We start from the raw sequence: 21,903 nt of genomic DNA on the forward strand, positions 1-21,903 counted from the left end.
AACTTACGTTGCATCTCTAAACTGATCGGAGGAGGTTATCTTCATGGTTAACTCGATGTTACCCAACATAAGCAACCCCCTTCTGCCCACAAAAAGACCGGAACATTGGTAGACCCTCGACATTGCCGCACGGATTGTGAGAAGTTTTAAGACCATGTAACTCCTAGTTTACCCCGATGGTGTTTTCTAATAAAGATATGGATTCTCATCCGAGGGAATTCGGTATCTTTGCCGGCTTCTAGTGCCAGACGTTTACAATGCCACTCCCCGGAGTAATGCTTTCATGTTGAGCAGTGTGTCGTTATTTGCGATATTTTACCAGTGGACATTTCATGTATTCCATCGGTGATGCGAATAATCTGAGCAAGTTATGCCGTGCAGTTCGCAAGGTGGTAGCTCTCACTAAACTGCTTGATGCATTTGTTGTTCCCTGGTTATTTAAGCATTCTCAAGATCAAATATGCTTTTTATGCGATCACAAGTAATTAGCAAAAAATTCCTTGGACTATTTTAATATGCAATATACTGGGCCTAGGTTATTTACAGAAGACACCTGAGGGTGATTTGTGCGATTGACCGTACGCATATCCCCATTAGAGCGCCCCTGGGAGAACATGAGGGGGGTTATGTGAATAGGAATTCATTTCAGAGCATTAATGTTCAGGTATTTGATCATTAAATTCATAAAGGTAGCCCTGCAACCTAGGTGTTCTATGGAGTAGATCTTAAATAATTAACAGTGAGTAATGGGTCAATTTCAGAGATGTAGCCCATGTGTAGGCCATAACTCAATTATCTTAATTGTTTTCACATGTTTAGATAGACTATTTTACTTGTCCTTTCATCTCAATCATACTACAAATAAAAGAAGTCTACCAAAATAGAGAACATAGGACTAGAACACTGCACTCACAAATTTACTGTCATCAATACCCTGCCAACAAACCTCCCTGGCTTTGTTGGCCTCCACAGTGTTAGATTTAGGCGTTAACCTCTTTAAGCTCCTCATAACCTTTCTATATAAACGTGCATACTCCTAGGAAAGAAGAGAGAGCATGAGCCATTGTGCAAAAACCCAGCTTGCGTTGCCGAACGTGCCCCTTTCAGGCGAACTTGCACAAACTCCAGTAAGTTTACACAGAGTCAACTAACAAACATTTTAATCACCGTCGTAGTACCGTTTAACACCAATTTAGGCAATCAGAGTTTGTCAACCCAGACTTTCCTTGATAACCCTGAGTTAAATCTGAGTAGGTTGAACACCCTTCGTAATATACCCTTCTGATGTGGCCAAGAACTGAATTTAAATAGGATGACCTAATTGAAGGCAAAGATGAACACCAATTGGGGACAACAAAAAGAACTGTAGAGATGCCTAGAGGCATCTCTTTCTGTCAGGTCCTGACTGCGGCCCTCGGCCCAGCGCAGAGATGGCTGGGGGCCACAGTGACATAATGATCCTTTGGCGAACAGGTTGTTGACATGTACAGAATTTAACCTTTCAAAAAGCTAGCACACATAGATGTTTTTTTTTTTCTACTTCATTTCAAATCAAAATAGTAGTCATCATCTGGAGCCATAAGTAAAACTTCATGGCCAAAGCTTTTTAGCACCCATCGATAAAACATTCTGCAAGTGGCATTCAAACATTTCTATAAATATTATTCCACTGAAATTATTTTAAATACAAATAAAATATGACCACATTCCTTCCTCTAATGGACAGAGGTTATTTTCTGAAAATCACCCAAATCAATGTATACACTTGGAGTGATGTTGCACCACTCTACAGTGGACTAGCTAAAACTCATTCAGTGCCAGAAGTGGAGGAGGAGACAAGGGTGTTTATGTTGAAATTTCAGTCTTGTAAATGTTACAGGCGTTATTCTGCATGGTGAATCTGTAACTCATAAATAACATGAAATATAGGAATGTATGGTATGCTCCACTATAAATACATGAATGTACCGCTGCATTGCCTATGGCCATGGAGTGACTCATGTTTCCTTAAAATGTAGCTTCGCAATTTTATAAGCCATCAATCTGAATGTGAGCTGGCATGATACATAGGTGAGAGCGGAATAAGTTGAGGCAAAAGCTTTAATTGAGATAACACTTGGTTCAAAGGAACCATGTGCAAAACACTTTAGGAATTGTTCTTCATTTTATTTAAACAGTAAAGGAAGAAACTACATAGAAAAAGTAAGTATGTTAGGCCTATAGTAAAGTAGGTCCACAAAGTCAAATTAATTTGGGTTAGAGGTGTTGTGATGTTTGTACCCAAATCAAAGTCAATTATTTTAAGATTGTTCAATACATGAGTTGAGCTTCAATTTGAGGTTGTAAACCTAGCATGAAAGTGCATAATGGTAGCTGTGTGGAGTAACACTCAAACTTGACCATAGACATTGCAAGATCTTACCTCCATAGCACCGTTAACAAGGTTTTTGGGGTGGTCGCCTTTAAACGTGAGGAGAACAGCAGCTACAAACTTCAGTGAAACCTGCATACAATTTGCTTTTCTCGACAACTGCACACACAGCAATAAAGTAGGGATGCCGACTCCTCTATGCTCATTATGTAAGTAGGTTTTAAAATTAAAAACAATATAGTAATCATGCTCATTATCAAGCTAATCTAATAAAAAGAAAGACACCCCGAAGCTGTTTATTTATGATGCTGAATATTTATGATACTGTAGCCTATGAATACCTATAAATAGAGAGTGTGCAGCTCAAAACAGCTGGTTAAATGGAGCAGCTCACTGAAGACAGACAGGCTGGAAAAACATTAGATGTTCCAAGTTATGATTATATATATATATATATATATATATATATATATATATATATATATATATATATATATATATATATATATAACTATCAGTGAATGCTAAGGAATGTATGATTATGCAAGCCAAGTATTTAAAGTTAAAGTTATTGTCCTTTGGAAAAAGCAGAGATTAAACGAAAGAGTTTAGGTCAAATAGCAACATGTCGATGTTGACAAGAAGCAATTTATTTTATTGATTTGTGACAATATTCAGATGAGCAAGGACATTTTTAAAATTCAACCATATCTTGCAGTAATGAGTAATCATATGATGGCAACAAAAGCATCAAGTTTCAAATAAAAGAAAAATTTCAAACTGTGGAACGTGCGTTTTAGATTTTGTTCTATGTAGTATTAAGATTATTGAGAATGTTTGTTAAATTCTATTCAATTTCAAAGTTATTTTGGTGCATCTGTCTTGTCTCAGCAATGCTTGTGCCAACTGAAAAAAAGACTGGAAGGGTTAAGTTACACTTCTTCATGCAAACCACGCTTTGCATGACGCATGCTTTTGCTTGCAGTGTAGCATCAATCAAATGATCACCATGAGTTCTAATACTGTGACTCACATTCTAGAGTTGTTTCTGTGACGTGACATCTCTGGTAAATTTTGGCCCTAACAGTAGAAAGTGTTGCTTTGGGAAAAGTTGTGCCAATGGCCATGGGGTAAGGAAGTTGAGTCATTGGTTAAGTCAATGACATGTTGAGCAAATACATTTTTTTTTTCCCAAGCTTAAAACAAAACATTATGACAGGGATATGAGGGGAAAACATGTTAAAGCATTTTTCAAAAGTATAAAGTATTTTGCTAGGTGTTATATTAAAAGAAATGCTCAATAATAATGCCCAATAATAATTGTCAACCAGCCTAATGTAGATTTCTGTAAAGCTCTGCCTCAGGCTTAAAAGAGCTGTAAATACTTTGCCTGCATTTTCACTCACATGCTGTGACTTTGATATGTTGACGCATAACACTCACTTGGGTGAATTTTTCAAAATTTTTCAAAGTTAAATTAACAAATTTGATGCACATATGGGTATGTTGTTGCTGTTTCTGGATGGAGAAACTCAAAAAGCAACTGTTATATGTGTGGGCTGGCCATTTATTGTCTGAATATTGTCTGAGAATATTTTCTCATAGTTGCTTCCAAAAAGTATAGCTAATAATACACGTTTAATTAAAGCACAGAATTACTACACCTAACAATTAGCAAGACATTGTGCCTATGTGGAAAGGGTTCTATATGGAACCAAAAAAGGATGCTAACTGGAACCAAAAATGGTTCTTAAAGGGTTATCCTTTCTTTCTAGGTGGCAATTTAAGACATCAGCAGTTCACAGCTCAAATCCTTTGCCTACCAAAGAAGCCAATGAGGCTTACATTTTATGTTAAAAGATTGTTGGCGTCACTGTTCCATGACTGTAACATCATAAAGCAGTTAAACTAGATGTTTTTAAAGCCACTCTGCTCATTTATAATAAATGCATGAATGGGCATTGCATTACAGCTTGCTTGTTACGTTAACTCTTGTAACAAAGCTACAGTAGTTAACTATCTGTTGACATAAACATATTACTTACATACTACTTTAGATCCGCTGCGCTGAGCAGCTGATGACACTAGAGTCAACACTACTGTTGTTTGCTTCTTGGGGTTTAAGGCTGGGTGTTTTGTAAAAGCACTTTGTGACAACTTCTGATGTAAAAAGGGCTTTATAAATACATTTGATATATTGATTGCAAGCATTTTAGCAACGACAGACAGGATGCAGCTGGATTCATATAAACCTATGACACTGTGAGTTAGCGGCTACTAATTGAGCAACATCTAGCTATCTTGTGGAAGATACTTTCTGTGTGCTACACTTGTAAGCAACATCTCTTTCATATGACTTTAAATAGATACAATTGGCTTTGTGATATTGTCAGACTTCCTAAATACTAACCAAAATATTAGCTAAATTTACAATGGCACAAAAAAATAAATTGTGCCAATTTGTACTGTCAATATTATTTACCGATTTTTATTTTTTTGGTTACTTCAGCCTGTGTTAATGGTCTTCAAGATGGCTACCCAGCCATTGCATTACGTTATTGAATAAAATGTGGTAAACCTTTCCCACTCAAAACTATTCTATCTAGATGGTTAACACAGCCAATAATGGAGGGTTTCAGTTTTTGGGACTAATCCAACAGGCCCAAACATGTTTGCCTTTGGTGAATGTATCAGGGATATGAAATGTTGTAGCATCGTTGTTGTACATAACCTTACTTTCAAAATGCTTATGCACATTTTGACAAGGCAGTATAGTATTACTCACATCTGTAAGTTCTGTAGAATGCTCTTAAGTCTAAATGTTCCTTCAGATTCATAGACTGGCCAATGATCCTTCTACAATGACATTTTTATCTAGAAAATGTAACAGCAACTTTAATGGTTCACCGGAAAAGGATGCTGGTAAGGTAACAGTGGCCCTCAAGTTAACAGATCTCAGATTCGAATGTGGAGAGAGACTTAAAATCATCTTCTAGTGTGATTTACGGAACTGTCTCACTTCTTCAAAATGAGCTAAGATGTCATTGCAGATGATAACTTGGATAAAGCTATGGATGCGAAAACGCGCTGCACCTGTCCTTCACATATGTCACACCCGTAATTCATGTGGGTGTGGCAATCATCAACCTGTGATGTGACAGCTAATACCCAGTGGTTTTCTGTAACTGCTCGACCCAGAACCACTGGTTTATTTATACTCTCACTAGTACATTTAAGACCTGTTAGCTAATCAAGATGCCAGCCACTGAAATTATAATGACCATTTATGATCTTGATATGTCTATACTATAGGCCTGAGTGAGGCAAAGCACATTTTTAAGCCTTACAAATACAAATGAACAATAATAGAGTAATACGGTATATTCCTTGGCATCTTATTTTATATTACCCATATTATTATTATAATTGTGGTGGTTGTTACTGAGGCTGTTACGATTGTTGTTTTTCTTGATAATGATGGTCTTATTGCGAATCACGAATTATCTTATCTTTTGACGTTTGTTTACCCGGTCCCCGACCAGACTTGAGTGTGATCGTAAGGATATGACAAAGATAATATTGATGAATACCAGCTCTGTCAGTGAAATTATCGTACGCTCATTTTAAGATCAAATTTGATTTGACACACGTTTCATGAATAAAGGCCAGTGTCATCATTGGGGCAATTTATTTCAGCTGTGTTAACTAGGAGCTTTACCCTCAGTCCAGTATCCCAGCTATACTAAACGTGATCAATTTGTTTGCTACCCTTTCTGGCTACAGATGGTGTAAAAAAAGGAAGATTATGGGAAGATTATGGGAAGTCCACACGCATATTTTCAAGCTTTTGATTTAAAAGACTTGTTGCAGTCCACAATGTGTAAAAAAAAAAAAAATCGACTTGTTTTGATCCATTAAGTAGTTTTTGCAAATAAATAGCTGCCCCTACGTTACAGTTGGCAAGCAGTTGCTATGTCCACATCATGTCTGCCGAATGCTGTGACTGTTCAGACACAATAGGTCAATGGACAAAATGTCAATAGACAGTACTCCTAGAGTGTTTTTGTAAATACTTAATAGCAAAGTAAAAAGTTGTTTGACACAGCTTGCTCATATAAGAAGGAACTGCTAACAGCATCTGTCGGGTGAATGCTTTGACTGCTAACTCCAGACACAATAGGTCAATACAAGAAAGGTCAATACACAGTACTCCTAGAGAGTTTATGTATGTACTAAAGAGCAAAGTAAAACGTTGTTTCTCACAGCTTGCTCATATAAGAGGGAAACGCTATCAGCTCCTGGCCTCAGAGGGCACCTGCTTCACTCTGTCTTTCATTTTCTTTCTTATTGAATGTTTTGATATTTTTCTCTCTGCGATGTTCTCCTTTTCTGTCCTTTACTCTGTATTCTTATCTTCCTATCATTAATTCTTTCTGACACTTTTCCCTACATCCCTCATTTGTCCTCTGTTTATCATTCAGTGGGAGAATGAACAGCAGACGTGTCTGGAGGAGAGGGGTCGTCTGCTGCTATGCCTGCAGTTCCTCCCCCCGTCCGATGTGGTCGATACGGAGGTCAAAGGGGAAGCCAAGGAGAGGGCCAGCGGAGGACTTTGTGTGGGGGTGCGACGATGCGCCCACCTAGCCGCCATGGACGTTAATGGATTCTCAGACCCCTACGTCAAAACGTGAGTAGGCTGAATAAAGACTCTGACCCGGTACCAGAACCAGATCTCATTGTTCATTACAGCACACTACAGCATTACATAAAGACTCTGACCCGGTACCAGAACCAGATCTCATTGTTCATTACAGCACACTACAGCATTACATAAAGACTCTGACCCGGTACCAGAACCAGATCTCATTGTTCATTACATCACACTACAGCATTACATTTTGCAACAGAAATTCAAATTACTTTCTTGTTCAAGAGCTGATCTCTCTTAACTGTTTTCATGTACACATATGTTTTGTTTTCTTTCAATCAAGCTTCAGCTGAGCTTGATTGAGTTTACCTGGTGTAATAGTTCCAATGAAATAGTTCTAAAAATGCAAACTCCCCATATTTGCCCTATTAGATCTGCCCCAGTCAACTGTAAGTGCTATATTTGGGAAGTGGAAGCGTCTAGAAGCAGTAACAGCACAGCTACGAAGTTGTAGACCATGCAAACTCACACAACAGGGCCAACGAGAGCTGAATTGTGTAAAGATCGCCTATCATCTGTTGCATCACTCAACACAGAATTCTAAACTGCCTCTGGAAGTAATATCAGCTCAAGTACTGCGCATCTGGAGCTTCACAAAATGGGTTTTCATGGCCGAGCAGCTGTACGCAGGCCTTACATCAACATGCACAATGCCAAGCGTCGGCTGGACTCTGGAGCAGTGGAAACGTGTTTTCTGGCAGTCTGATGGACAAATCTGGGTGCAGCAGATGCCAAGACAAGGTAACCTACTGGAATGCATTGTGCCTAATGTTGCGTTTGGTGGAGGAGGGATAGTGGTCTGGGTCTGACTGTGTTTCAGGGTTTGGGCTAGGCCCCTTAGCAAAAGTGAAGGGTCATCTTGATGCTAAAGGATACAAAGACATTTTAGACAATTGGGTGTTTTGTGGCAACAGTTTGAGGAAGGCCCTTTCCTGTTCCAGCTTGACTACGCCCTTGTGCGCATTAAGACATGGTTCGAAAAGGTTGGTGTGGAGGAACTCGAGTGGCCTGCAGAGTCCTGATCTTAACCCCACTAAAATTGGAACGGCCATTGCGAGCCAGGCCTTCTTGTCAAAAATCAGTGCCTGACCTTGGAAATGCTCTTTTGGCTGAATTCCACAAATTCCAACAGAGACTCTCCAAAATCATGTGGAAAGCATCCCCAGAAGACTGGTGGCTGTTACAGCTGCAAAAAGGGGCCAACTTCATATTAATGCCCATGGTTTTGGAATGGGATCAAGCACCTATAGGTGTGATGGTTCAGTTTTCACATACACTTGGCCATATAGTGTGTCATGAGGCAGATATATGAATCCAGCAGAGACACAGCCAAAACATTAGGCATGCTAAAACCACCTGTTTTGTACATTAAGAAGAAGAAAGAAAGAACTGGTGAGCTCAGCAATGGCAAACAACATGGCAGACCAAGGGAGACCAATTACATTGGATGACTGAAGAACACTTTCAATGGTGAAGAAGAAAAAAAAACGAACAGCTTCAACAGCTCAAGAACCCTTTTCACGAAGTAGGCATACTTCCTGGTTGTGTCAAAGACTATATTGTCTGCTATTGTCAGTGGATTGTAGACTTCAGGCAATCACTACAGGCAAAGGATATACAGTGCATCCAGAATGTATTCAGACCCCTTGAGTTTTTCCACATGTTGTTATGTTAAAGCCTTATTCTAAAATGGATATTAAAAAACTACACATAATACCCCATAATGAGCAAGCAAAAACTGGTTTTTAGAATGATTATGCAAATATCACATGTAATGTACTCAGGATTTTATTAAAGTCAGCGATATGCAAAGATACATCAAAATGTATTTTAAAATAAGATAACAAATACCTTAATTTTAAGTGTCTCCAAATAAATGACAAAGCAGTAACACCATCAAAATAAACTACAGTATTTTTGTATTAAAAAAATTGTAAAACTACTTTTACGAGGGAGCATGAAATCAATTTGCAAACCTTCCATCTATCAGCCTATTTGATCTATCCCTTCACCAGGACACTGACTCAGTTGATTAAGCAGACAATGTTTGATAGCAACAGCTTTTCGCTGCCTAATGAGTCGTGATAAATATGACTTATGCAACCAGTTTACAGGTCAAATATTCACATATCCCTTTGATCACCCAGATTAGTTTTCAAGGTACCAACAGTTTGTTTAGGGCTAGGTTGATGTGAGCTACAACCACATCAACCTTTGTTAAAAACCTTAAGCGGCTATTATAGCCTTGAGTCTATTTACTTGGCACACCTGTATTTGGGGAAATTCTCTCATTCTTTGCAGATTTTCTCAAGCTCTGTTAGGGTAGATGGGGAATGTTGCTGCACAGCCATTTCAGGTCTCTCCAAAGGGTTTGAGTCCTGCTCTGGCTGGGCCACTCATAGTCCCAAAGCCATGTTGTCTTGGGTATGTGCTTTAGGTTCTTGTCCTGTTGGAAGGTGAATTGACACCTCAGTCTGAGGTCCTGACAACTCTCGAGCAAATTTTCATCAAGGATCTGTCTGTACTTTGCTCTTTTCATACTTCCCTCAATCATGACTAGTATCCAGTTCCCCGCTGCTGAAAAACATTCCCACAGCATTATGCTGCCAACTCTGTGCTTCATCTCTAGGGATGGCATTGGCCAGGAGATGAGCGGTGCCTTGTTTCCTCCAGACATGAGTTTTGGCATTCAAGCCAACAATTTTAATCTTGGTTTCATCAGAGCAGAGATCTTTTACAGACGAGTGGCTTCCGTCTGGCCACTCTACCATGAAGGCCTGATTGGTGGAGTGCGGCAAATATGGTTATCCTTCTGGAAGGTTATCCCAACACTGGAGTTCTGTCAGAGTGACAATTGACCAAGACCATTCTCCCTCTAATACTCACTTTGGCTGAGTGACCATCTCTAGGAAGAGTGGTGGGGGTTCCAAACCTTTAAGAATTTATAAATGTGTTCTTAGGGACCTTTAGTGTTGCAGAAATGTTTTGGTACCTTTACCTACATCTGGGCCTCAATACAATCCTGTCTTGGAACGCTATGGAAAATGTGTTCAATATCGTGGCTTGGTGTTTACTCTGACATTCACTCTTAACTGTGGGACATTTTATACACTACCATTCACTTAGAAATGGGGGTCACTTAGAAAAGTCCCTGTTTTCAAAAGAAGAATGCATTTTTGGTCCATTAAAATTACACCAAATTTATCAGAGCTGTTAATGTTGTTAATGTTGGAAATTACTATTGCAGCTGGAAAAGGCTGAATTCTTTGCATTGGAATAGTATTCATTTCTCAGAACAAGAATAGACTGATTTGTTGCAGAAGTAAGTTCTTTGTTTCTGGACATTTCGACCCTGTAATTAAACCCACGAACGCTAATACTGAAGATACTGAACTATTCTAAAGAAGGCCAGTTTTATTGGTTCTTTAATCAGCTTTCAGCTGTGCTAACATAATCGCGAAAGTGTTTTCTAACAATCAGTTAGCCTTTTAAAATGATAAACTTGGATAAGCAAACACAACATGCCGAACACAGGACGGATGGTTGCTGATAATGGGCCTCTGTACACATATGTAGATATTCCATTGAAAATCAGCCGTTTCCAGCTACAATAGTCATTTACAACATTAACAGTGTATTTCTCATCAATTTCATGTCATTTTAATGGACAAAAAATTTGTGTGCCTTACCAAGTCCTGCCCAGTTAATTAAGTTTACCATATCAAGGTGTAGAGCCATTTCATGGCTGATCAATGGAAAAGGGTCTGATTGCTGATTTCAATGTGCTATTTATATTTTCGTATAAATTGGCAGATTTAAATTATATGTTTTTGCTTTGTCATTATGGGGTATAGGTGTGTAGATGTATTCCATTTACAAATAAGGATGTAACTTCAAATGTATGTACAATTATTTCTGAGGTGACTAGTTTTTTCGGTGTCCTTTATGTAATATACAAAGCATTTAAATTCTCCAAAGTCATGGATTTAAAATAATTATTTCAGAGTGGATATTTGCTTGGCATAGCTAGTGAGATGTAGAACCGTTCCAAGCATGACTGATGCATCTGTGAAGAAATTGGACCAAAGAGCTTCAAATTGAATGCATTCACTGGAATGCCATCACTAGCCTTCAGCTTATCCTGGAATAAGAAAAAATTTAATAAAATCTGGGCCCCAGTTCACCTTATTTTACCTTTCTTTCGCTCATTCCCAAACCCACATATACACATACACATCCCCAGGTTTACATGTCATAAATAGACATGCCCTCATGTTACTACCTCCAGTGCACTCAATCAAATGTCTCTTGCTGACATTCTGTTTGTCACTCAAAGACATGCTCACAAACACACACAGTCACTCAAACACACAAGCATATACAATTTATACACATTCATTGTTTACACACGTTTGCAGTCTTTGGGAGAACTTTAGTTCTGAATCCTGCGGGGTTGTGGATGGAAAGAAGAAAGTGTGAGTGAGGGAAAGGCAGCAGTCTTGCCATCTTCATTGAGATATTACTGACTGTAATTGGCCACAGTGAGAGATACACCGCACAATTCTGCTGTGTAGCTTAATACTTCCATAAGATATCAAAACTATAAGATGTCATATTATAAACAGTCTGTGTTTTTTACATTTATTTTAACTGACTGAGAACATTTATTTATAAAAATGTGTAGGAATTGGGGTTAATTGCCTTGGCTAGGGACAGAAGGACAGATTTTTGTCACCTCAGGGATTCAATCTAGCAACCTTTGGGTCATTGGTCAGATGATCAGCTAGTCTACCCTTCGCCCCCTAAGCTGACTCACAGTTACAAAATGAACATTGTAGAATGGGACGTTTAGATGTCATATCTCAATGGCCATATTTTGTTTGTTTTTGTTTTATGTATTTGGATGCTCATTAGTCCACACAATACATGATGAACACCAAAACACTGACACACTCGAACACAAGACCCATCACCGATATGGTCTTGTCAACAGTAGTGCCCTTCTGAATAGGGTGCCAGCTGTTTTCTTACCTATTTTTATGGCGTATGACTGAATCATATCCAACTTGTGTCTATACAGCAATTAAGAGACCACTGCACCTTTTTCTTTCCTTTCCAAAAAAGTTGGAAAGGAAGGTTTTAATTGAAGAAAAGAAGCATTCAATTTGCAGTGGTCTCTTAATTTTGGGACAATTTGCAGTGGGACTTAATACATTTCTGAAAGTGTTGTTCGCATAGGAACTTCATGCCTGTGCTCCAAATGGGAGCCTATTCCCTAGATAGGGCACTACTTTTAACTGCATAATGAAGTGAGTAATTAACTTTGTTTTTTGTTGGAGCGTGACAACCACACATTCTTCTGTATCAGGTACCTCAAGCCAGACCTGCAGAAGAAATCCAAGCATAAAACGGCTGTCATAAAAAAGACCCTTAACCCAGAGTTTAATGAGGTAGAGATCAGTGTGCGTATTTATGTGTGTGTGGGTAGTTTTCTGTGCTCATTTGGTTATGTCAGTGTGCATGCTAATATGTATTATTAAGCTTGCGTGTATGTATGTGTATGTTAGAATCTGCATGGTTGTGAATTGTGCAGGGGAATGGAGATAGCCTGTAAATGTACAATTATACTCAGGCATTCATACCAAGCAGTATGAACAATAACATTTAAATAAACACTTTCTTGTAGCTTTTAATGTTATAGTTTTTTGACTACATGCTTCAGGAAGGTATTTGAAGAAATACATGTCAGTCATTATCAGTGTAGAAATTACTAGTGTGACATATGCATAAGATATCAAACCAGGTAGATTGGGTCCTGAAGGCTGATTGTCATAAACAGCATTTTAGCAGTGTATCAGAGGCAAAAACGCTTGTCTACTACTCAATTAACATTGGCATCCAGTTTCTATTAGATTTAAGGCACCTCAGTGGTTTGTGGTGTATATATAGCCAGTATACCACACCAGCCTTTATTGCTTAAGAATCAAGTTTCACCACTCCAGTTCTGGGGAGAGCCTTTTTATGTGTTCTTGTTTATCTTTGAACAAAGAAAAGGTTACATTTCCAGGATCCACCTGGACCAAAAATCCTGCTTAATGAATCCTCTCAATTAGTCCAGGACTAATTGTGTAGATTAGTAAATGTCCAATTGATGATCGGCTGGAATTAGCTGAGGAATCTAAATGAAAACAATATTCACTGTATTTACCACACTTAATGCACTGTTTTAATAAAATACTGTAGCTAAATAGCTGTTGCTTATAAGTGCTGCTTTCCCAAATAGATTCACAAAAATACATTTTAGCAAATAAATACCCTTTATATTTATTTTCAATTTATTCTCTAAGCTAGAAGTTATCTGGAAAAGTAGGGTTGCAACATCATTAGACAGTTTTTGTAACAATTCTGACGGCCAATTATAATGTACACATGGTAAAACAACAACCATAAGCAACCCTAAGCACATAGGGTAAGTACTCATTAGTTCTATCTGAGGCATGTAATAGAAGAGCATACTGGACAGTGGAAAATGTGTTTTAAAGGATATTCTCATTTTCAAAAGCAATGGTCTGTTAGACTTTATGCTAGTATTTACAGCTTTCTGTTTGTGAATTTGTAACCACACATTGTAAACGCAACTGCATTAGGTCATAAGAGGTAGGATCAACCATAATGATGCACTGTATGTCATTTATAAAAAAAATAGCATATCTGGTGGGAATTTCAGAAAACCCACTGGCTGAACCAGGAACCAATGATGATAAATGGAATCTGTTAATATCCTTATATGGCAAAAAGGCTTAGATAATATATTTTACTTTTAAACTCCACTGTCTTGTACAACCAACTGATCTATTGTGTGGGACTTACACATTTCTGATGACTAATATAGCAAATTTCAGCTGATTACAATAGCTATTGCCTCGGGCTAATCATTTTAATTATGGCGGATCTCTTTGGCAAGACATCATACGCCAAAACTCTTCCAAATCGAACCAGTAGTGTCTGAGACATCGCATATGACAAATAAAGATATTGACGAGATACATTTATAGTCCCCCCCTCAATTTCGGGGGGAATGAAAGATGGATAGGAGCAATTTCCTTATTCAAGCCATGTTACAGGACATGCATACACAATTTCTATACTGAATTTGTTCATAGGGCCCATTGAGTCTTCCTCTATTTCTCATTAATGATAGCCCTTTGATCCCTCTGTTGGCCCTTGCTTCTCTTCTGCAGGAGTTCTTCTATGAGATCTCCTTCAAGGAGCTCTCCACCAAGACCTTGGAGGTTACTGTCTGGGACTACGACCTTGGGAAGTCCAATGATTTCATTGGTGAGTTCACCAGGTATCTTGTGGAATCTGTGTGTATCTGGAGAGCACGCGCCTTTGACTATTGACCTTAGTTTGGTTGCAACTAAGGGTGTAATGGCACACGTATCCATACCGTACCATTCGGTACAGGCCGTTCGGTTCGGTACGCGTTCCTTTTTTGTGTTGCGAAACTAACATTCTAAACTCAGAGTTTCCCCCGGAGACGGATCTTGGTTTCGTAACTTAGCAACTGAAGTAGCCTAGCTCATGTAATGCAGCCTCGTAAATAAATGTGGCGAACACAAACGACAAGCCAGAGCTTGAGGACCCTCCTGTATCCTTCAGGTCTCCCTTATGGCTTTCCAGTTAAATCTGCAGGATTTGTTCAGTAAAGAAACTCAGGTTTTCTCCCGTATAAACATGTTGTGTAAGCTTATGAGGCCCTCTAAGAGTAGTTTAACAACACAAACAGTTCAGTGCCAGTGACATTTCTATTTAGAATTCTGTTCCAGCAATCACGTTCCAGCCAATCACCTTCTGCAAGGCTTCCTTGGCTTATTTTGTGATAATGCATTTTACCTGTATTATATATACACTCACCTAAAGGATTATTAGGAACACCATACTAATACTGTGTTTGACCCCCTTTCGCCTTCAGAACTGCCTTAATTCTACGTGGCATTGATTCAACAAGGTGCTGAAAGCATTCTTTAGAAATGTTGGCCCATATTGATAGCATTTTGCAGTTGATGGAGATTTGTAGGATGGACATCCAGGGCACGAAGCTCCCGTTCCACCACATCCCAAAGATGCTCTATTGGGTTGAGATCTGGTGACTGTGGGGGCCATTTCAGTACAGTGAACTCATTTTTGGTGAGCTCGTGCAAATTGTAGCCTCTTTTCCTATTTGTAGTGGAGATGAGTGGTACCCGGTGGGGTCTTCTGTTGTTGTAGCCCATCCGCCTCAAGGTTGTGCGTGTTGTGGCTTCACAAATGCTTTGCTGCATACCTCGGTTGTAACGAGTGGTTATTTCAGTCAAAGTGGCTCTTCTATCAGCTTGAATCTGTCGGCCCATTCTCCTCTGACCTCTAGCATCAACAAGGCATTTTCGCCCACAGGACTGCCGCATACTGGATGTTTTTCCCTTTTCACACCATCCTTTTCACAACATTCTAGAAATGGTTGTGCGTGAAAATCCCAGTAACTGAGCAGATTGTGAAATAGTCAGACCCGTCCGGCTGGCACCAACAACCATGCCACGCTCAAAATTGCTTAAAACACCTTTCTTTCAAAACCCTTTAATGATGAAAAACATTTTGAGGACCGTGACGTCGCCCGGTATGGCGCAGCCGGGGTCCCACCCTGGAGCCAGGCCCGGGGTTGGTGCTCGTATGCGAGCGCCTGGTGGCCGGGCCTTTCCCCACGGGGTCCGGCCAGGCTCAGCCCGAAGGAGTGACGTGGGGCCACCTTCCCGTGGGCTCACCACCTGCAGGAGGGACCATAAGGGATCAGTGCGTAGAGGATCGGGAGGCAGTCGAAGGCGGGGGCCTCGACAACCCGATCCCTGGACACGGAAACTAGCTTTAGGGACGTGGAACGTCACCTTGCTGGCGGGGAAGGAGCCTGAAATCGTGCGTGAGGTTGAGAGGTTCCGACTAGAGGTAGTCGGGATCACCTCTACACACGGCTTGGGCTCTGGAACCACACTCCTTGAGAGAGGATGGACTCTTCACCACTTTGGAGTTGCCCATGGTGAGAGGCGGCAGGCTGGTGTGGGTTTGCTCATAGCTCCATGTGTTGGAGTTTACCCCGGTGAACGAGAGGGTCATTTCCCTGCGCCTACGGGTCGGGGATAGGTCTCTCACTGTTGTTTGTGCCTACGGGCCAAACGGCAGTGCAGAGTACCCGACCTTCTTGGAGTCTCTGGGAGGGGTGCTGGAGAGGGCTCCGACTGACTCCATCGTTCTACTGGGGGACTTCAACGCCCACGTGGGCAACGACAGTGACACCTGGAGGAACGGCCCCCCTGATCTGAACCAAAGCAGTGTTCAGTTATTGGACTTTTGTGCTAGTCACAGTTTGTCCATAATGAACACCATGTTCAAGCATAAGGGTGTCCATCAGTGCACGTGGCACCAGGACACCCTAGGCCGTAGGTCGATGATCGACTTTGTTGTCGTTTCATCTGACCTGCGGCCGTGTGTCTTGGACACTCGGGTGAAGAGAGGGGCGGAGCTGTCAACTGATCACCACCTGGTGGTGAGTTGGATCCGATGGCGGGGGAGGAAGCTGGACAGACTCGGCTGACCCAAGCGTACTGAAAGGGTCTGCTGGGAACGTCTGGCCGAGTCTCCTGTCAGAGAATCTATAACTCCCACCTCCGGCAGAGCTTCGACTGGATCCCGAGGGAGGCTGGAGATATTGAGTCCGAGTGGACCATGTTCTCCACCGCCATTGTCAAAGCGACCGCTCAGAGCTGTGGCTGTAAGGTCTCTGGTGTCTGTCAAGGCGGCAATCCCTGAACCCGGTGGTGGACACCGGAATTAAGGGATGCCATCAAGCTGAAGAAGGAGTCCTATCAGGCCTGGTTGGCTTGTGGGACTCCTGAGGCAGCTGACGGTACCGGCAGGCCAAGCGGACTGCAGCCCGGGTGGTTGTGGAGGCAAAAACTCGGGTCTGGGAGGAGTTTGGTGAGGCCATGGAGAAGGACTATCGGCTGGCCTCGAAGAGATTCTGGCAAACCGTCCGGCGCCTCAGGAGAGGGAAACAGTGCCCTACCAACGCTGTTTACAGTAGAGGTGGGCAGCTGTTGACCTCAACTGGGGATGTCGTCGGGCGGTGGAAGGAGTACTTCAAGGATCTCCTCAATCCCGCCGTCACGTCTTCCATTGAGGAAGCAGAGGATGAGGGCTCAGAGGTGGACTCGTCCATCACCCGGGCTGAAGTCACAGAGGTAGTCAAGAAACTCCTCGGTGGCAAGTCACCGTGGGGGTGGATGAGATCCGCCCTGAGTACCTCAAGTCTCTGGATGTTGTGGGGCTGTCTTGGTTGACACGCCTGTGCAACATTGCCTGGCGGTCGGGGACAGTGCCTCTGGGATGGCGGACCGGGGTGGTTTTCCCTCTTTTTAAGAAGGGGGACCGGAGGGTGTGTTCCAACTACAGGGGGTATCACACTTCTCAGCCTTCCTGGGAAAGTCTATGCCAGGGTACTGGAGAGGAGAATACGGCCGATAGTAGAACCTCGGATTCAGGAGGAACAGTGTGGTTTTCATCCGGGCCGTGGAACACTGGACCAGCTCTATACCCTCTACGGGGTGCTGGAGGGTTCATGGGAGTTTGCCCAACCAATCCATGTGTTTTGTGGATTTGGAAGAGGCATTCGACTGTGTCCCACGCGGCATCCTGTGGAGGGTGCTTTGGGAATATGGGGTCCTGCGTCCTTTGCTAAGCCAAGTGTGAAGCGGTGGGGATGAAAATCAGTACCTCCAAATCCAAGGACATGGTCCTCAGTCGGAAAAGGGTGGCTTGCCCACTTCAGGTTGGTGGAGAGTGCCTGCCTCAAGTGGAGGAGTATCTAGGGGTCTTGTTCACGAGTGAGGGAAGGATGGAACGGGAGATTGACAGACAGATCGGTGCAGCTTCTGCAGTAATGCGGTCGATGTATTGGTCTGTCGTGGTGAAGAAAGAGCTGAGTCGCAAGGCGAAGCTCTTGACTTACCGGTCAAGCTACGTTCCTACTCTCACCTATGGTCATGAGCTTTGGGTCATGACCGAAAGGACAAGATCCCGGATACAGGCGGCTGAAATGAGCTTTCTCTGCAGGGTGGCTGGGCGATCCCTTAGAGATGAAAAGCTCGGTCACCCGGGAGGAGCTCAGAGTAGAGCCGCTGCTCCTCCACATCGAGAGGGGTCAGCTGAGGTGGCTTGGGCATCTGTTCCGGATACCTCCTGAACGCCTTCCTGGGAAGGTGTTCCGGGCCCGTCCCACCGGGAGGAGACCCCGGGGAAGACCTAGGACATGCAGGAGGGACTTGGAACGCCTCGGTATCCCCCCGGAAGAGCTAGAGAAAGTGTCTAGGGAGAGGGAAGTCTAGGCATCTCTGCTTAGACTGCTGCCCCCGCGACCCGTCCCCGGATAAGCGGATGGATGGACCTTTCTTTCCCATTCTGACATTCAGTTTGGAGTTCAGGAGATTGTCTTGACCAGGACCACACCCCTAAATGAATTGAAGCAACTGCCATGTGATTGGTTGATTAGAAAATAGCATTAATGAGAAATTAAACAGGTGTTCCTAATAATCCTTTAGGTGAGTGTATATATATAGCATAATGGGCCGTGTCCACTAGGCGTTTAGCATTTTCACTTCTTTCACTGTTCGCTGGGCGCTTGTTTGTTTGTCTGTTCCGAAAAAGTTTCTGGTTTTCTTATCAACGAAGGAAGTTACATTAACTAGCTTATGTGTCTAGCAGTATTATGATGTCAATCCACTTTTTTTGAGCACCGATAAGGATAAGGGATAATTAGGTTAACGAAATTAAACCAAATAAATAATATAAAAAATTGTTCTATAGGAGAAGAAAGTAGTTACAGGGCAGTACTAGGCTACAGTAGCTAGTGTAGTGTTTGTGTATTTTATGATGATGTATTATAATAATTAGCTTTGAAATTCTTATCAAATTTGAATATTATCAGGGGGAGCTCTATTTTCCTATGTTTCTCAGACAGCTGCGTGCTGCCATGTATCCCACACTGACTCACGCACATGGTCACATGACTCCATTATCAATTCATTGGAGGCAAAATTTCAGTAGCCGAATTTCGTCTTTAAAACGCCTAGTGGACACGGTTCTTTTAACGTGACAAATTGCCAGTTCCTCCCTTGTCTGCTACAGCATACACTATGAAAACTGCAAAGAAGCAAAAGAAGACTTAAAATAGCTCTTTATAGCTAACAGCCAGCAACCCTAAGTTAATGTCAGTAAGGCTAAGAATAATGTCGAACTCTGAGTTAGCGCTTCTTGGGAAAAGTTAACTTCATAATAAATTAAAATAAATGTAATGTTATGCATGTTTTTTCCACTGTATGGAAATCGTACTGAACCTTGACGTTTGCGCAACTTTGCACCCCTAGTTGCAACATAGCCAAACCCACAGAGGAAGTCACTACAATGGGATGAGTCATTTCAAGCAACGCCTTCCCTCAACCCAATTGGTTCTGGGTTAATATGCACCACCTCATGGGACTCCAGTTTGAGCCTGGAGTCAAGACTGTAGTGGGAGTATCAGTGCTAAAATGCAGTGAATTACATTCAGAAAGCCCAGTTAATAGGATTTCTCATCATCTTTGTTTGCCATACTGGGCCAGTGTATTTTTTCTTAACCAAGATCAGGGTTCTTTCAAAAGCTTGTTGCAAGGGACCCCAAGTGGCACAGCGGTCCAAATGATTGTAGTGTTCCAGTGCTGGTCTTGCCATGCCCATGTTTTTATTCATTCACAACCACTTTTTATAACCATGGGCTATGGGTAGCTATTGGTTGATTCAAGCAAGGTCTGTGCAGGGAAACACAACCTTTGTGACTTTTTAAATTTTTTTGGTCTGCATCTACTAGGAGGTGTGTCCTTAGGCTGTCACTCACAAGGAGACAGTCTTCAGCATTGGATAGACTGTCTGAAGAACAAGGGCATGAAGGTTGAGCGATGGCACACATTGACCAATGAGCTACCTGGATCCACATTCCAAGAATGAAAACAGGTCAATAATATCTAACTCTGGTACTGTTTTGTGCTCTAATGGAATTCTGGAAGGAAGGCTGTTCATCTTTGCATGTTATGGACATGTATTCTGCATGACTTGAACATTTGAGGTCTATACTTTAAACCATGAAAAGGTTTGGAAGTAATCCAAATATTTCCCAGAGGCCGCAATAAGTGAATGTGGGGGTCGTTCAGTAAGGAGCAATATTTCAGAAATAAATGTTAAGCATAGATAATACATTTCCATATTGTTATTCTCTTTCATGTTTAATCTTAAACTATTGTAAAAAATGCTCACTAGGTTATTGAACAGGCCCCCTGTGAAAAGTAGAAATTGACAATGACATAATATAAATCATGTCTGAGGCAGAGAAAAAAATAACTCATTATTTTCTCAATTCACTCATTATTTATACTGTCGCATTTATTTATTCCTCTGAAATTAGATTTGGTTCTTTCATTAACTTCCGATTCTCCCTGACCTAGAAATTGTGGAAAACATCTCAATCTACCGCTCTTCTCAATGCCTGCATACCTCTCCCTGCGCAATAACGTCTCGCCTAATGCTTCCGAAGAATTCTAAGTGGTCTTATTAATGATAAACATTTTGTATTGATTGATTAAATTACCATTAAATTGCCTGCATATGGTAGTTCATTTGATAAACAGTGCAATGTAGTAAGACAATTTGTTCTTCCGTTTGTGTGTGACTTACTTGCATGAGTGGTGTAAAAAAATATATGAAAAATAATTTAAATTAAAGATAGGACTCTCCGGCAAAATTTTGGGGGAACAGACATAAATGCTTAGAGGGCTTTGTTTGAAAATGTATTTGGAAAAACAACATTTGCAGAAGAAACAATTGTACAAGTAAAACATTGTGGAAAGGTATTTCTATTTCAAATTTCTTTTTTTTCCAGATCTGCTTGCATACATATGTTATTCAAACTTTCCTTCAATCAATTCTTCCTTCAAATGGTTATGCAATCACTACCCCTTTTGCCATGAACGACTTCTTTAAAATCATCTTTATGGATTATTATGATGTTCTATTTGTTATAGATTTACTGCAGTATATGTACTACTTGTAGTTTTTTGGACAAGAGGTGTCATACTTTCCAACTAATAACCCTTGTACACGTTTAAGTAAAACTGGTGTCCAACCCATACAACAATGGTTATTATGAGTCTGTGCACAAGTGTTCATGCACGTCCTTGAGTGTGTAGGGGATATGGAGATTGATTTGCAGCATGTGCCATACTGTGAATATTAACAGGCCACAAGCAAACGGAAGCCATCAAGTTGGGGTTGTTTGGTGTATCAGAAATAAATATACAGGAAATTGAACAAAGCAGTGTATTTTATCATGGCACCACAGGTTTCGTATACTACAAGTGTCCTAAAGGCATGTTCAAATACAGTGGTGTCATTAACATGTAAATAGATGCTGTCTTTCTGCACTTTGGCTGTTGTCCTTGTACCAACTAGAATATTGTGCATGGGCTTTTTCATAAAATGCTTGTTTATATGGATTCTGGGTGTGCTTTCCTTCTTTCAAAAACTACCAGTAGATATCATTAATGATATTGGGTAAAAAGCAGTAGCTTGGTTTTGACCAAATCGTAGATAGAAATCTGATACATTTGAATCAGACTGATCGACATAAATGTGTTTCTTATTCAATAAGACATGTAAAACTATTTCGCTTAATCGCAAAATCAATATATTCGGCAATTCTATATGATTC

At 41.1% G+C, this 21,903-nt stretch overlaps 1 protein-coding gene across 2 annotated transcripts in view; it reads left to right on the forward strand.

Moving 5' to 3' along the window:
* The window catches only part of LOC105024376 (double C2-like domain-containing protein alpha), a 77,620-nt gene extending 55,932 nt beyond the window's left edge, over nucleotides 1-21,688 (forward strand). Inside the window, exons 8-12 of one of the 2 annotated variants that reach the window (XM_010894297.4) lie at nucleotides 6,853-7,058; nucleotides 12,448-12,529; nucleotides 14,321-14,417; nucleotides 20,011-20,153; nucleotides 20,642-21,688. In XM_010894297.4, the coding sequence (XP_010892599.1) occupies nucleotides 6,853-7,058; nucleotides 12,448-12,529; nucleotides 14,321-14,417; nucleotides 20,011-20,147 (522 nt within the window). In that variant the 3' untranslated portion in view covers nucleotides 20,148-20,153; nucleotides 20,642-21,688. Of the gene's footprint in view, nucleotides 1-6,852; nucleotides 7,059-12,447; nucleotides 12,530-14,320; nucleotides 14,418-20,010 lie in introns of both variants that reach the window. The other variant, XM_010894296.4, reaches the window with a different exon arrangement.
* The last annotated feature ends 215 nt before the right edge of the window (nucleotides 21,689-21,903 follow it).

This window comes from Esox lucius, chromosome 5 (assembly GCF_011004845.1).
Source record: "Esox lucius isolate fEsoLuc1 chromosome 5, fEsoLuc1.pri, whole genome shotgun sequence".
NCBI classification, from domain to species: domain Eukaryota; kingdom Metazoa; phylum Chordata; class Actinopteri; order Esociformes; family Esocidae; genus Esox; species Esox lucius.